Below are 16,550 nucleotides of genomic sequence, written 5' to 3' on the forward strand. Positions count from 1 at the left end.
GATAGCATCGAAGAAACACCCTGGAAGTCATTATTGAGTTTTGCTTAAATTGTTCTTAGTAGAAAACCTCTCCCGGTAGACAAACACCGCTGTATCTATCGTGTTCACGTTACAAGAAAAATTGCAGCATTGAACAAAAGCAGATTGTTGTAGGGATTAAAATCATGAATGCCCTACATTTACGTCAGATTTTACAAAAATCCTTGACAAACAAAAAAATGTTTGATAGGTCTAATTTCTCATATTCACTCGCTTTTTGCGAAAGACAATTTTTCTTAGGAACAGCCGAAGAACGCAGAATAAACATTCGACTTAATCAAAAACTTAAGCGTAATCACATGATACAAAATTACAAAAAATCACCATTTCTACCACATTAACTAATAATAAAATATAATAATAACTTTATAAATGTTTCCTGAAAGTCATTACATTAATAGCTAACTTTCGATCCACAACTGTCATCGGCTGCATCACACGTTTCAACCTAGACATGACTCAACTTAGGCCCTACCGCATCCACTTGTAATTGAATAATCAAAAAAACTGGTCGTACGTAATTTACAGATTAGCTTCGTAGATTACTCACGATAAACAAACGGGTGCGGTCGTTCGACATGACGGTCAGGGACAATTGAACGTCGAACTCTGTTGGACGACCGAAGCTAACATTTTAGCGAAACGCAGATCCATATTAAACACACCAGACAAAAGTGGGAACGAAATTTACATTGCGGAAGCACTCAGAGCAACCCTTAACGGATTCGCCTTAACTATGCGACCCTTCTCTATTTACTCACGGGTACGCACACAATGTATGTAGTAAATTCTTCTCTCCATTATCAATGAGCTAAGTTTAGTATTAATTTTCGCAGAAGAGCACTTTTTGACCAGCTATACGATCTGCTATCTGTGTGTATATATATATGTATATAGAATGAATTTGTAGTTCTTTCCCTGGCGACTTATGACATGTAATGAGCCACTGACGTTTATATGTCGAATCAAAGTTAATTCATTTATTATCCACAAAGACTCACCCTTTTTCACACGCTCTTAGGCTCCAAGCAGTTCAAAACTAAGCAGCCGTCCCTATCATTTTCAACAGGATTACAAAGGCAACGATGTGATAATTAAATGGACGACGATAGACTGGGGTCTTTCCAACAGTGGTTACGCAATTCAATTGCTCAACCGTTAACGAATCCCTACAGTTTCAACAAGGTTTATCGTACCTTTCATTTACTCATATATAGATTTTTACCCCCGTAGCGACAAGGACTGTGCCTTATAATCCCTTGTGTATACAGGTGAAGCTTTGATAAACATAGGCCGGAACTTTTTCAATGTTTTCAGTGTCAATTTGAAAACTATTTTTTAATAGCCATTTTAGTTTTTTAGTGTCAATGAACTTTGGAATTACACCCGTACAAGGCAAAATTAAAATTCACTTTAACAGACATGCCTTACTCTCTATATATTTTTCGTAACATTTTAAAGATTAAAGACGAACAGGTCTAATTAATTCATTAATCTAGCATTCTTAGCAAATATACCATATTTTTCCCGGGGCACACACAAAGAGTTCCGCGCCTTAAAGTTAATCGGCGGAAACTGTTCGCAGACCCATTGGCGTAGTAAACAAACGCAACAGGGCAGTTCGGCAGTCTCTTGTTTTTATTGTATCCATGCACTGAAATCGAGCTCTGTCTGGTTATATCCGCATACATTACATGTAGTAGATGGTGTCCGGTTGCGGTTCGGAGCACGCAATGAAAGACTAGCAGCTTGTTCTCTATTCCCTGCATAGTATCGTAGTTATTTGGTGTCAACAAATTGTGTATGTGCTCATGCCAGTGGCATTTCGAAAGGGATAGTACGTTGCGAGCTGCGCCTTTGACATCGGCTACATAGGGCTAAGCTTCAATAGCGAAAACGCTAGAAGTCTGCCAAACTGGAGTCGAGTAGGCAATCTTCCCGATCGGGCTCCCGCCGTGTGGCAGAGACCCGCAGTCGCGCTAAGGATGATGTTAAACGTGTTATGCAGAGCGTCGACAAAGTCCGCAAATGGTACGTAATTGGCAAACGTGCTTTCATGAGACTCTTTGAGAAAAAGTCGTTGATGTGTGTAGCAGAGCACGTACTTTTACCAGGCTTAAGGGAACGCTAGGCAAAACATCCATACCCGGCATAGATTTCAGAACTAAACGAACGGTCTCTCTGCCTGCCTATTAATTTTGTTATCATTAAACAACTATGATTGTGAACTGTCCACTCCATATGCGTGTAGATGCTTAGCCAGGTACGTTGACATCGAAGAACTGTGCTGAAGTGACGAGGACACTGCTATAACCAGGTTGCTGGTACGAGGTCTGATCTTCAAACTTGAAATTGTTTGTGTTGAATTTACCTTTTATTCATTTTTGTACTAGATGTAATAGATTTGACTTGAGATAATAACATTCACTACTTAAATACACGTTGAATCTAGATGTACTATACAGTTTAAAGTCATCCATTAAACTGCACGTATTTCCAGCTAGTGTGCGTGATTAGCCGCAGAGGCAATATATAACAAACGTTGTGGAGCTGTGAAATTCACGAATCGTTTCACGTGCACTGTCACCGAATACTGCAACGGGAGAGCATCTAAAAGTGCTTTAAAATTGCCTGACTTTTAGAAAATCCGCCGTTGTGAACAAAATCAAACATTGTTTTTTTATTCATCATCAAAATAAGTTCTTACAATAGTTAAAAACGGCACATTTTCTGCAACAGATTTGCACACTAGCGGAAACTTGTGCGCGGGATAGGAAAAAGGGTCTTCTATCGTGAAGGGTGCCTAATTTCAGTATCTGATTTTTAGAACTTTCAAAATCTGTTGTACAACGATAGGAACTTCCTTCCTTATGTAAACTCACATTATCACCGCTTCTTCCTTTGTTTGCGGCGAAAAATATGCCTCAGCTACACAGATATTCCTACTACTGTAGAAATGTCTAAACTTGACCAATAAAAGCCTTGCATTTGTTTCAATATACGCATCTGGACTTAACGCATTCACCATACTTGATAAGTAAAGCCTCTATGTTTTAGAGATTTTAAACACTCAACTAATGGTTCTGATCACACTGCACGTTGCAAGAAAGAAAGTTTAAAACACACAATATGTATCGTATACCCAAATTACCAGTATAAATATTAAATAGCAAACATTTATTTTATAACTTATGTCGATTAAATGCCTATTATGCGTAGGTATTAACATAAAATTGCTTTTTTTGTCGTTTCGGAAGCACCTATTCGCATCAAGAATCAGAAATCGGCACCCCGTGCTTCAATCTGCGAATCTTTATGCAAACGATTCTTAGTGGTAGTTCGTGTTTTATTTCGTTTGCAGGGAAAAACGATGGCTAACAATTGGCGAAACGACGATGAAGGTTTATAAATGGGTGCCTGTCAAAAGCGACGCGACCAAACCGAAAAAAGCTGGTTCAGACGCTCAGGACAATAAAGACAGTAATAATAGTCACAAGGAAAACAGCAACAGCAACGCACCGACACCAGAAGCAGAAACGCCATCAGGAGGCGGTGCGGGCAGTGGTTCAAGTGGGGGTGGGACAGATGACAAGGAGAACGGAAACAACAAAAATCAGGCGGACAAAAACGCTGCTTCTTCATTAAAGGCCAATAATAACGGTGGGTTAAAAAGTGGGAATGTATTGTATTGACACTTCTGTTAACTTTCTCCTGGAGTTTTATGAATGAACTTAGTTCCAGCAAGGCTTCATGGCCTTGAGTAGCGCACAGTGATTGATAGAAGTGCAGTTTTTGACTTCGGAAATTTTCTACCATTATACAACTTTCCAGCATGCCAAACATGTGGCCACAGGTTCGAATCGAAAGTTTCTGATAAATTTGAACAATATAACCTACAAAAGCGTTACTGTTACCATAGAATATGCCTATGAAGGATCATTCCAGAATACCAAAAACATCTATAATGGTTTAAAAGCTGTTGACCCTATGGAGCATTTTAAAATCTGTTCTGCTTTAGTTGAAGGTATATTTTCAGTAACCTGAATACTATCCCGTGTGCACACACTACCAGCGAGAGCCTTAGCAAAGTATTTCTATTTGTGTGATTACCAAGTTATTACAATCAACATATTTTTTCGCCTTCTTCACCTGTCAAAGTAAAAAAAAACGGTAAAGGAAAATAAACAGTCTAGCAACAGAAATAATTTACACAATACTTTTTTGTTCAGATGTCTTAACATTTATGGTCTTCTAAATAAATGAGTAGTACTATATGTCTTAGCGTACTTGATATGCGTACAATATTAGCAACAATAGATGTTAGTTGATACATGTTAAGCATATTATGCATTCACAAGCCTCACCAGATATACTTTTCTCGCTTGCTGATCTCAAGGTTTGTTTATTTAAAGTAATGTTTTATACTGATATTTTGAATTTCCTTTTATCTTTTTGATTTCTATTACTGAACTTAGGTGTCATCGATGAGTCACTGACTGGGTTTTCTGAGTTCAGTCAAGACTCAGCGGATCTTGCCGGACCCAATGGGTCGTCTTCATCGGCACCAAGCAGACGGCAGCAACAGCAAACGACAATAGGTGAAGAAAATTCGACTGACGCCCAGTTCCCGAGTGGAGATAACAATAACAACAACAATAACAGCAGCAATGATAACATGGATATATGAAGCTCATGGAAGCCTCCGTGCACTCCCTCACACATAGACCATAATCTGCTCCATGTATTTCTGTGTAGAATAATTGTCTCTGATGATGAGATGGATGGCTTCTGAAAAAGATCGCAGTGCGGGATGAAATGGAAGAAACTCCCGTCACATGTGTATACTTTAAACCTTTCATCCTTTGTAAAAGGTTCAAGTGACAGAAGAATGATCTACGACTAAACATAATGCGCGGGCCAAAAACAGAGCGGGCACTAGAACCCGCCGAAACAATCGCACACGATAATATATAAGCTAAGCCCGTTTTCTATTGGTAAATTTGTTACGAAAGAAGAGAATTAGCTTTATTCCCGCCAACATTAATCGCGGGTGATTTCCGACAGTAATAGCCCAGCCTTGTATTAGTACCGTGGTGGAAAAGTTAGGCACCACGCGTGAGCAAGTTTTGGGGGTTTTGATATATTCGAGAAATTGATAGGAAATAGTAGGGTGTTTCTAGGGGGATAGGTATAAATTTTATAGCTGTCTGATGACAAATCGCGGGTAGAAAGTGATTATCGTAAAAGTGACTGCTGTGAAACTTTGGCCTGCACCTATTTCTCGAAGGCATCAGGTTATAGTGTATAGGGAATTGTGATTATTATTAACTATGATTGTGTTTTAGTTAAATGGTAGCATGACAGCCCAGCCACGGATCTCAAAATTAGAATTTGTCCTGTGTATGCCTAAGTTGCCCAGCTACAAGTGTGTGTTTGGATTCGCATAAGTGTATTGAAGTAATGAATACAGAACGTGTGAAAAACCTATTTTCCCTCATATGATACTGATTCTAATTACTACTATATTTTGCTAATACAGCCTCACGAGGAAGACCCTATTTTTATGTGACACGAAATACATGTATGAGTTATGCAGCGCGGAGCCAAGTGTGTGCTAGCATTGTGTCTAATTTTTTACGGGAACGTCTGTCTATGGTACTTGTTGTATATACTCATCATGTGAAAGAATTAAAAATTAGTAATTGTCAAATAGAAATTCGTCTATTATGTAGAATTAATTATCAATTGGTAATTTTATAATAGCAGTTATTAAAACTATTATGATTAATTTCTCGATCGTATTTAATTAACGAGTCATAGAAGTACTCCGTTACGAAAGGTCATGCGTATTTAATCTGTAAGCGCATGTAAAAAAAATCGTTTTTGCTGACAAAAACACGTTGTCAGTAAAACCGATTTTCTAAGACCGAGATACGGAACGAACAATTTTAGGCCTCAGCGAAAATATCCTGAGCGAGATGATTAGCAAAGTGTGAAATGCATGTAGACATTCGAAAATCGCTAGGAAATATAAAAAAAGCTATTGTATATAAATCTATACCTATGGTCATTAACGTATTCCGCCTCGGTTTACTCTATATACACATCAAAGATATTGTACCATTACAGTCACTGGTTAGGTACCGTTCATCAAGAGCGATATCCAGCCTATTGTATGAATAAAGATAATAACATTAATAATTTATCTCTTAATTGGAAAGGTGCTATCTTTTATCCAGATAATCCTCAATTAGGAGGAAGTGGCTTTCACGTGAGGCATGCTATTGATAGAGAAATGTTGCTTTTTTGGTAAGAGATCTCAAGCAAATATGCTGTGTTTAAAATTCGGCCAAAAGATGCTTATAAGCTGCTTCAAAATGAAAACAGATCCCAAGAAGGATTTTTTTTCCAACAGGCGGATCTCTAACCGATTCGCATATTTAACGTGACTGCTGTACACTTTCTTAGTTCGAAACCTAATCAAATGACAAGTAATTTCCACTATTTCCTTCTCTAAATTCATAACGCGACGTGGTATGAATACACCTAAATTTGTTGAGTTCTTCCTTGAAGAGGCAGTTCAAAATATACTTCAGTCTAGGCCGTCAAATTCTCCAAAAGTTCTGCTTTCGGTAGTTCTCAAATTGTGGAAATTTAGTGTTAGGTTAGTACCGTTTTTGGAGCGACGGATTATCCAAAGGCTGCTTCATCATCTGAATCTTCCACAAGTGGTTAGGATTTTTTTCCGGACAAGAACTGAAGACTACTTGATGATTTATCTCAAAGTTGTTTTAGAGGATAGTGCTTAACTTTCATGGTGTAAAGCGTAGACGTGATGTTTTCCTAAATGTGATATGCGCTGTTTCAAAAAAAATTCCGGGTTACGATACCAGTACTATTATATATGCGCCTTTTTAAAGAGTTTTCGGCTTCTTTGAGATATTTCTATAGATCTTTTGTATTGAAGCATAAAGGGCTTTTTTCTGATTCTTTGGAGGCCGTGCGGAGGTTGGCAACAGCATGAACAGTCGGTTTCAGTTGACCCCGGGCGTTTCTGGTAGAGGTTCGTCCAGTGCAAAGATATTGGATAATGGTGTATTGACGCTTAGATTACGATACGAACTTCGCGTATAATGATGGCTCATGACGATTTTTGTAATTGTATTTTTAAAAAAAAGTGATTTTTAATTCTAAGCAAAATCACGCTCAATCATTAATTTGGAAATTTGGAGCCTGTTCTCTAGTGGAAAATATCTGAGTAGCTTTTCCTCCATAATTTGTGCGAACGTTAAAGCAATCGCATAAAATTAATGTAGGACCCCTTTTCTCAACAAGCAAAGTCGCTTATTTGTGAAATTACGAACTCCTTAGATTTACAAAGCAAATCGTTAGATATGCTATTGTAATTCAATATACGAACTTCAGACATGAAAGCAATTAATTTACATCGCTAATTGGTGATATCAGTATGCCTAGATAGTTTATTATCAATGATAACACCTATCAAATAAGCAAAGACAGATGTCAGCCTATTATAGCTGCAATAATGACGTGGGCAACTCTAGATCAATGCCCATGGCATCACGCTGAGAAGAAGTCAGTGTACTCTGAGCGTTGCTTTGGGTGAGTGCCTGATAAATACATATAATTTGGATATCAATTTTAATGAAGGCAATCAAATAAAAATTAGTAGCGGTGACCATTGGCATGCAAGCTTAGCTTTATAAGCTGAACGTTCAAAGATGTCCAATTTAAAAGGATTTTAGATATTTCGACCTGATTTTGAGGCTTCTAATAAAGTCACTTTTGAAAACCTGCACGTAGGTCGATGGAATGGCTAAGAAGGAACGCTATGCATTTAACTGTTCTTTTCCTGGGCACCTAAGAAAATCAATCAATAATGGTTAGTAAGTTTCGAAACACTTACGGGGTTGTCTAGTTTTTTAAGTTTTATATTTTTAAAGTCTTTAAAGGCTCTGATTCATAAGCTTTTTATTATTTTACACATCTTAAGTGTGTCTGTTCGCGCAACCAAGCGTTAATTTCAAGTATTCTAAATGGCACAAGTTAACAACGATTACAGTTATCGTTATTGTCCTTACTACCAGATAGATTTTGAAGGCACGTTAGCCTGTTTGTCTGTTCACGGATTTGGTTAATAATTTTTTTTAGATAAAACACTTATATAAGGTCTGCGACTGCGAGTACATTTTGCTTCACCATGCTTTCTGTGGAATCGAGGTACCTAGACGTCGCTGGTACCGACGTTAACGCTTTAAAACTTAAGGAGGCTGTAAACCGTGTTTTGTTATTAAAAGGAGGGCGTGCCTAAGGAGAACACAAGGTCCACTTTATTCATATTCTCCATTGAAGTCTATTACGTCTAGCTTTGTCGTGAAGCCATACGGATGAAAAAGAAACGAATGTACGCGCGAAATGCAGGAGTGAGGAGGCGTGTACTTGACTAAAATATCTCCTCAATGTAAAATTTGAATACGGCTTATAAGCCCAAGGAAGTGTTTAATCCATGAGAACTGAGTCTTTGGGAGTTCAGTTGAGTTAATAGATGACATATGGATAAATGCGGTGCACGCAATTCATGAGTAAATTGATGTTCTATATGACTGTTGGTCAAGCGAGGTGAACTGAAAACCGAACAGATCAACAATAAAAACCAAATCATCATACAAATTGTAATATCAAACGACAAAAAGAGCCTTAGAAAATAACGCATTTAATAATAAGCAAGAGAACTGAATAAATAGATAGTCAAGTGGTCTGTTGGTATATAAATAACGGACTAATGACTTGTGAGAGATGTTAACAAATTGGCTTACCTTTGTAATGGCTGAGATGACAAAGAAAATGCTACCATAATGATAAAAATGCCGAAGAATCATACTTGGAGTGCATTATTATGTGGCTGAGTGCGCTCATTACATGACATCCATAAAAGTGTTCTGCGAATCTCAAGAACCAGAAGCTGTGGATTACTCTTGGGCAACAACGGGCCAAGGGAAAAACTATTCCAGTCATTTCGGTCAAAAGCTGCGTTCTGTCCCAAGAAGGATGAAGACAACGCTAACTATATCACGATAGCTACAATATCACCGATTATCTTTGCGAACAGAGCTCAATAGTTTCAATGCGAATACGTGTTAGGCTTGGTTATGAAAATATAAGGATTTCATCGGTAAAAGAAGTAAGGAACTAAGTTCAACATTCTGATCTAACCCAGACAATGAATAAGAGAGGTAAACGTCTAAAGGAAAAAGAGAGCCATGATATGAGCAGACCACTTCCTAAATACGTTTGTGAGCGGTAACATCTCAACCAGCTAATTAAACTGACTACTTAGTAATCAATGGATTCTTGACTTAAAAATTTAGTTTCAAATATTAATACAATTCCGAAGATGTTAATACAAATGAATGAACATGTTATGTCACATGCTTTATGTTAACCATGTTTCAGTGCACTTCATTTTTTATTTATTAACTAACTTACATTCGCTTTCTTTTTTTCTGGCAGCTCTCATCTAAAACAGTATTACATTGTATCGGGCAGGTGCTTCGTCATGGTTATTTTTTTCCTTTGATTGCACAAATTAGGTCAAAAGGTAAAATTAAACCAATGCCTAGCAATTCAGACTGATTCGGTTGATCCACAGAAACTTGCACAAGTGTAAATCGCTCCGTTAAAACGGGATCTATCCAGTCGGGTAAATCGCTGATCTAATTATAAGATCTGACGTATTCAAAATTGATTGGTTGTACAAAAAAGCATTTTGCAGCTAGATGTAACAGTGTCACGCGTGCACAAAACAATCCCATGAGTTTAATTCCGGAGAAAGGGCAATCCTTCTAGTAACATTTTAACCACAACATTTGGCTACTCAGTTCACTTTAAGGCACCCCCTGAGACAGGGGATAGATACCGTTAAACCTTCTTATTTATTAAAAATATTTTACTTAACGCATTACGGGGTTTCGATCGCGCCATATCGGATAGGATACTCGAATCTAGTACAACAGCAAAAGCGGAGGCGCAAGTAGCGACTATTTTTCTGAAATAAGCAAAGATATTTACTTTTTTGAAAATTCTTGACCTCAATTCTTTAAGCTAGATACTCGTCTGTTTTGCATATAACAACCTCTAAACTAAGCATATTATGCCAAAGGCTATTTCAGATTTCTCGAAGCATTAGTTATCTATTTGATACTATATATATATATATAAATCCATAACGCCGAATCAAAATCGTTTTGACCGTTCTTTTAGTATGCTCTATTTAATACGTAGGCCTAAATACAGGGTATGTTAGCAATGACGTCTTCCTACGATCGATGTTCAACAACCTATGAGGCCTTTTTACCAGCGCAGCTTCTTGGACAACCGTCCTTCTATAAATCCGTGTTAACATGTTAAATATTTCGTTAATTTGTATAAATTTTCTGGATATAGAAGAAACATTAGCATTAGTTCATAGCCAACGCAGCTGTTGTAAGCAACCCAACATAAAGCTCAAGAGTCTATCGTAGTATACCATTTACTCTGTGCACTAGTTTTTCACTCGTTTATGTGGACACAGTTTTTACGCCCAGCTGCATATCACAAATGAGACGAATCACATTCTCATTAGATATGAAATTTCATTTTCCAACGTCGCCATAATAATACGAATAACAAAAGAAAAAACACCCTAACAAAGTGTTGTAGTAGTGGATGATCCTCACTTAAACGTATTTTTTAAGTAGTGCCATTTCGAGCTCTCGGTTTCGCCCTTTTATAGTTCGGAGATGCGCCTGAAGAATAGACTCGTGACGGCAGTAGCGGAAGTAGGTTGGTACCTGCATGAGGAACTTGCGTGAAAATATGCGATTTGATGGACCGTTGATGAAGTCAAAAGTCCTGATGCTCTGGGCTGGACCGAAAGTATTTTTTCCGGGATCGAACCTGAAAGTAACAGTAATATTATTGGAAAGAGAGTGTTTGCTGACTGTTTATTCTTTCTATCAGTTGTTTGCTGCTAGTCAAGCGTTATAGTCCATCTATTCCCATAGTCTCTTTTTTTCTGCAAATTTGCTTTCATCATTGCAAACTACAATCGGAGCGGTGCAATTTAGTGGCAGCCTTATGGAATGGAAAAAATTGTATGAGAGTTAGTGGACACTGGAAGACAACCACTCAGACAGTTTTCCGAAGAAAAAACTGATGTTGCTTAAGCAGTTCCTCACTCTCGTTAAGATTCAGGGAAAATCAATTGCGAATTTGTCCAACCTAAGCAAGCGTTACTTAACAAGGTGGGCCTAAAGCTTTATTCCTGTATGTTGTGTCAACGGCAATAAAAACTGTAACCAAACTGTGTATTACCACTGTCCGACTGCGAGGTAAAGGTTCTCATCATGCCCAAGCTGCTAATTTTCGTTACGAGACTACTCTAGTTTCAACGATAACAACGTACAAGGTGGCGAGTTCTTATTAATTGTTGATGATAAAGATATTCAAAAGAAAGTTAACGATTCTTCACCAACACGAGTAGTGCAGTAAGAGATAAAAATATTTCTCTTGGCAGTGTCGGTTGTAAGAAACGGTTCGATGTATGTACTCAAAAGCTTAAAGCATAGCATAGAGCTCAACAAAGCCAGTCTCGCCGCATTAACAATGAAGCCACAATGAGCGCCTTGCACTATTCAAGGAAGAAGCATCTATCAACATAAATTGATGTATTAATATTGATTAAGTTCTGGCTCAAACTAGGAAACCCGGCTGGGACAAGAAAAGCAACTATTTGAAAGCATAGATCTTAAATTTCTTTTTTTCATACAGAGCCGAAAACTTCTTAGTACTAAAACGCATGCGCTAGAAATTCTTTCAAAAATATTAGATCTAACGGTTACTACACGATGAACTGATCCATGTAAAATTGACTAATTGTATTCTTTATATAATACCTGATGAAGAAAGCGTTACCAATCCCGTCCTCCTGGATAACAATGTATATTCTATTCTCGAAGCGGAAAAACTTCCGAACCCGCCCGGGCCTGTGACCTGATACTCGCTGAATATCTCGATCTTTCACTCGGAAGTCGATTAAGATGGTGTCTTCAATCTCTCTGGTTTCCAAATTGACGACATGTAGCCTGTCACCAGCAATCACAACAACGTAATATACAGCATGTACCAATAGAAGCCCAGGAAATATCAATAAAAGCCAGGAAAATTTACTTTGTTATTAAATCCAAAATCCAAGAACATACAAGTTATAGTTAATATTTGTACTAATTATCCACAGAAAAAACTGAGTATTGGCTGAATACATATCTACTGAGCTTCACTCACCGATCGTTAAAGAGCTTTTGAATGACTCCACTGCTTCTGTCTTCATAGACGTAGATTTTATTGTTGACGTGGATAAAGCTTACGAGTTTGTTGTGGCCCAGTTTTTCTGGAATCTCGAGTTCAGTGAGTGAATTGTCATGCCGATCTGATATGAACATTGTCTGGTTCCGCATGATAAATACGACGTCCTCAAAGAAACTCATTTCACGCGGGCTAAAGCGCAACTTTTCCGACGGAACTTCATAATAGTCTTCGATTTGCTAACAAAAGAAAAACAGTGAGCTAAAATGAATGAAATTCTTAGACTGAGCTCTACGACGAATAGTAGACCAAGTAAGAAATCGCGGGCACGCTGACTAGTTGCAATAATTCGAACATGTTAATTTAGAACTAAATCATAATTAGCCACATTGACAGATACCTGTGAAACCCTATTACAGCTGCCTATACACAATCGTACCTGATTACAAAATCAAAATAGTCGTGGTCTGTTATCAATGCACGTATAATAATCTTTTACAAGCGTTCTAACGGGTAAACAAAAAGCATTGCCAGGCAATATCCAGAGACAAGATGGGAGGACATGCTAACCGAGCCTTCTTTACTAGATAATGTAATAAAATCAGTAAGCCGTACACCGAATAAGGAATGTTATTAGAAAACAGAATATCTATCACATTGTGAAACCTAGTTTTATGCCTTTTATGATCGTACTTACCTTCCAGTCCGTTGTGTCGCAAGCATTAAATTTAGGAGGCCGACCGAAACCATTGAAGTAACTGATCACACAACGTGAACCATCGGAACAAGCGGTAAAGTCAGACAGTGGCGCTTCACGTTTGAAAACCGTTCGATAAGTGAGACGGCCCATTATTTCTAAGCTCTCCACCTTCAACTCTGTCTCTTCTTTATTTTGTGTGATCTTGACTATCTGGTTGCCCACAACTAGAAACTCGTAACTACAGAAGATTAAAGAAAGGCTTAGTACTATTAGAGTCATCTAATAATAATCATAATGATAACGAGCAGTATTTGCTGCACAGTATTTGCACTAAAAAAGTAAATACACAAAAGTAACAGCTGTCCAGCTTTGTGCTGCCTCTTCATCAGACTAAGCTAAATTTTATGATTTAAAATATAATCTCTTCATTCGTATTATCCTTGTATATATACGATACAACAGTGGAAGTTACATATGACATGGATGCATTTTAACTGGGGTTGCAGCTGGCAAACGTACTTTTCTGAATAGATCCTGTGCTGGGAAGCATCTATGATGTAATTCGACAGTACATAGTTACGAAACCGCATGCACGTCATGTGGAAGTTTACAGGACCGTCCGCACTGCCCATTTCATCCTTCCAAAAGATATGAACGTGGGACGGGCAACTGGCCCGAAACGCTAACTGCTTTTCAGGCAGATCGGTGAAGTTACGTTTCACGCAGGTCGTAAACAGTGGCTGTGCAACAAGCGATTGTAGATGAATTCAAATACAAACATATTGTCCTTTTACTATCTAGGATTTGAAGACATGTATTCAAGCGTCATTTGGAAAGCTATAGTTAAAAATAAAAATGCTCAAGGCTTAATAGGGCAATTACATACCACCTCAACTTCGTAGCTACTGAGCATTTCCTTAAGCTTTCGCTCGGCCATCGGAGTAATATGAGGCAAGCGTAGGCACTCGACAGCACATCGAATATCTGCTTTGGAGCGGTCAGCTGCTCTTACCCATTGCAGAACCAGATCGCATGCCTTATCCTCAGATTCTACCTGTTGAGCACGTGTCATCAACAAGAACAACAGTTGTTCGTGAATAAATCGTACTATGATACGAACGTATATATTAATATACATAATTTGTATTCGCACTGCCTTTGACATGCAAACAAGATTTCCAGCCACGGATGAAAAAGTCTTAACTCATATTTCTAATACTTACCAGCAGGTTGTCATTGGAAAAAACATCTTGAAACATATCTATATTCATCTGAGATAGGAGCGATTCGTCTTCTAGAATTTCAGGAGACCGACAGATCGCGTCGACGACAGCGAGAGTGAAATATTCGCACCCGAATTTCAGTCCTAAATCATACAGATCTTTTGAAAACTGTCGAATTCTAAACCAACAAAAAAGATTCAAAAATAACAAAATTTTAGTAGAGCTGGATAAATGGCGGCGCATAGGCCAAGAAACATACGAACCTGTTGCGGAATGACGTGTGCAGGCTTAGAAATCATTCGAGGTTTACTGGCTTTACCCTTTGTACCCTGCCGATCTGTTTTCGTGGGAGTGATACCAATGTTTCATATAGTATAAAAAAAAAATGTAGGCGTAACCTTCATATTGAATCATTTAAAAGCTTTATTTTCGGAAAGAACGTGTGGTTTAGGGTAAGAAGTACCTTAATGGCATTATTCGTGATCAAAGTGCTTTTTGTGATTTTAGATTTTGTGTTTTACTGTTTGTAAAAAAAATCTCTAATAATGTAAGCATGGTTTCCAGACTACGTACAATTTTTTTGTGTTGATTTGTCGCGACTCATGTAGTCGTCATTTTTTTTTATGATAACCCATTGTATGCGTTATTATATTGGTCCCGTTTCGAAATATGGAGACATAATATATATTTCCGTCCATCCGTATGTTTAAAATTGACGCAGTCTATACTCGCCACTGAAGGCACGAAGATATGTATTTGTGATTCTCTTCATCTCACTTTACTTTGCTATCTAGAAAATGTACATAAGAGCACAATTTATGGGAGACAAGTTTCAGGAGTGTTATCTTTTGTAAACTTAAGGTTGAGTCTCATTGGAGATATGCGTGGTTTATCGACGACTTATTTTCACTTACAGGTGCAGCAAGCCGATAATCTACCCCATTCCTACCTGGTATCATAGTACCTACGTTAATAAAAGTTCGAAACGTCACGCAAGATGGCGGTTCTATAATGGACTCCGTTAAATCTACTCAACGAAGAAACCTGTTGAGGCTAGCAAGCGCCAAGAGGTTTCAGGATAAAGGCCATTGACTTTCTAAAGTTGGTCGTTGCTATTTTATTTCAAAAAAATAGTACAAATCTAAAGAGCTACTATTATCCAGGATCAGCATTAGGATCGAAAATTTTGTTATTAAAAACATAATTCGTAGGCTCCGAGTAGGACGTCGAGTTTCTTGAGTTTAATTATCGATACTAATTGAGTTTTATTAGAATGTCGTCAATAAAAGTTTCGACGGAAGTTCAGTATCACCTATTATAATGATTAGTAATTTTCCATAAGTTACAATAAACATTGAATTGACTTCAACTTTTGCTGATAATGATCTAAGTATAAAATGGTAAATAACCTTACAAACCAAATCGTTAGCTTGGGAGTGTAATACACCTACCGTTGACCGATGAAGTAGCTGCAGACATCTACGAGAGAATCCATTTGGAGATAGTGTGCCACCTTGTAAATCTGTATTGCGTTATTTTCGTTTAGCGTCACCTCCCCACTGTATGCATATTTGAAGACGGATGTAAGAAGCTCATCTTCAATTTCTAACATTACCTCATTTACTTTTAATTCTCTCATACCGCTACGGCAAATCGCTGCCAGGTGATCAGCGATTTCGGTTGAACAGGCACAGAAATGACAGCACACGTTAATCCAATGGCAGTAGCAAGTCAGAATCAAAAAAAAAAACAATGAATGAGCATCCGAATGTATGTTTCTACTTCCTTCACACTGACACAATTGTACAAAATAATACGCATGAAAACATTCCCATTCTTGGCATTATTACATGGGGACAATATATGATATGAACAGTGACGCATTTGTGTTACAGTAACATGCATTGCAGAACAGGTTCGAACCTACGCTCTTTAGTTTCCCACTGTAGTAACAGCCAATAATTATAGAAACTATTGGCACCGCTATTGGGTCAAAGTGATAACTTTTTTCTAAAGCCGAATCTGTTAACTGTTTCTTCTACTACAGGCTCCAAATTACCGTTTTGTCGCATTGCTTTGGCGACCTGCTGTCAGGTTAGGTGACTCGTAATACAAGTAACCCAGAAAGAACTCCGTGAGGGAAAGTAGAAAGGTATCTCATACTTTGTACTGAGATAAACTATTTTCATAAGCCTATTTATTAGCACTGCGAAATATACAGTCGT

General features: G+C 37.9%; 3 protein-coding genes across 13 annotated transcripts in view; 1 reads left to right on the plus strand and 2 right to left on the minus strand.

Annotated features, from left to right (window-relative positions):
* The window catches only part of LOC111258747 (gamma-interferon-inducible lysosomal thiol reductase), a 4,012-nt gene extending 2,636 nt beyond the window's left edge, over positions 1–1,376 (minus strand). Inside the window, exons 1-2 of one of the 5 annotated variants that reach the window (XM_022830233.2) lie at positions 1,041–1,376; positions 590–665 (exon numbers count right to left, since the gene is read on the minus strand). In XM_022830233.2, coding sequence (XP_022685968.1) covers positions 590–619 — 30 coding nt within the window. In that variant the 5' untranslated portion in view covers positions 620–665; positions 1,041–1,376. Of the gene's footprint in view, positions 1–589; positions 874–1,040 lie in introns of those variants that run through there. The other 4 variants (XM_022830234.2, XM_086967573.1, XM_086967575.1 and 1 more) reach the window with 4 other exon arrangements.
* A 253-nt stretch (positions 1,377–1,629) lies between these two features.
* On the plus strand, positions 1,630–6,252 carry LOC111258765 (uncharacterized). 2 transcript variants are annotated; one of them, XM_022830278.2, is made up of 3 exons: positions 1,630–2,070; positions 3,401–3,699; positions 4,515–6,252. In XM_022830278.2, the coding sequence occupies exons 1-3, from the start codon at positions 2,042–2,044 to the stop codon at positions 4,724–4,726; spliced, it is 540 nt and encodes a 179-aa protein (XP_022686013.2). In that variant the 5' UTR covers positions 1,630–2,041; the 3' UTR covers positions 4,727–6,252. The 2 variants fall into 2 exon arrangements, with proteins under 2 accessions (XP_022686013.2, XP_086823702.1); XM_086967576.1 differs by lacking the exon at positions 1,630–2,070 and adding an exon at positions 2,375–2,393.
* A 3,219-nt stretch (positions 6,253–9,471) lies between these two features.
* Positions 9,472–16,550, minus strand: part of LOC111258760 (uncharacterized) — a 29,214-nt gene continuing 22,135 nt past the window's right edge. For all 6 annotated transcript variants that reach the window (XM_022830267.2, XM_022830265.2, XM_022830266.2 and 3 more), the window contains 8 exons: positions 15,777–15,981; positions 14,326–14,503; positions 13,989–14,156; positions 13,622–13,842; positions 13,100–13,340; positions 12,382–12,641; positions 11,994–12,182; positions 9,472–10,995 (listed from right to left, as the gene is read on the minus strand). In XM_022830267.2, coding sequence (XP_022686002.1) covers positions 10,776–10,995; positions 11,994–12,182; positions 12,382–12,641; positions 13,100–13,340; positions 13,622–13,842; positions 13,989–14,156; positions 14,326–14,503; positions 15,777–15,981 — 1,682 coding nt within the window. In that variant the 3' untranslated portion in view covers positions 9,472–10,775. The remainder of the gene's footprint in view (positions 10,996–11,993; positions 12,183–12,381; positions 12,642–13,099; positions 13,341–13,621; positions 13,843–13,988; positions 14,157–14,325; positions 14,504–15,776; positions 15,982–16,550) is intronic.

This window comes from Varroa jacobsoni, unplaced genomic scaffold, assembly GCF_002532875.2.
Source record: "Varroa jacobsoni isolate VJ856 unplaced genomic scaffold, vjacob_1.0 scaffold_259, whole genome shotgun sequence".
Classification (NCBI taxonomy): Eukaryota; Metazoa; Arthropoda; class Arachnida; order Mesostigmata; family Varroidae; genus Varroa; species Varroa jacobsoni.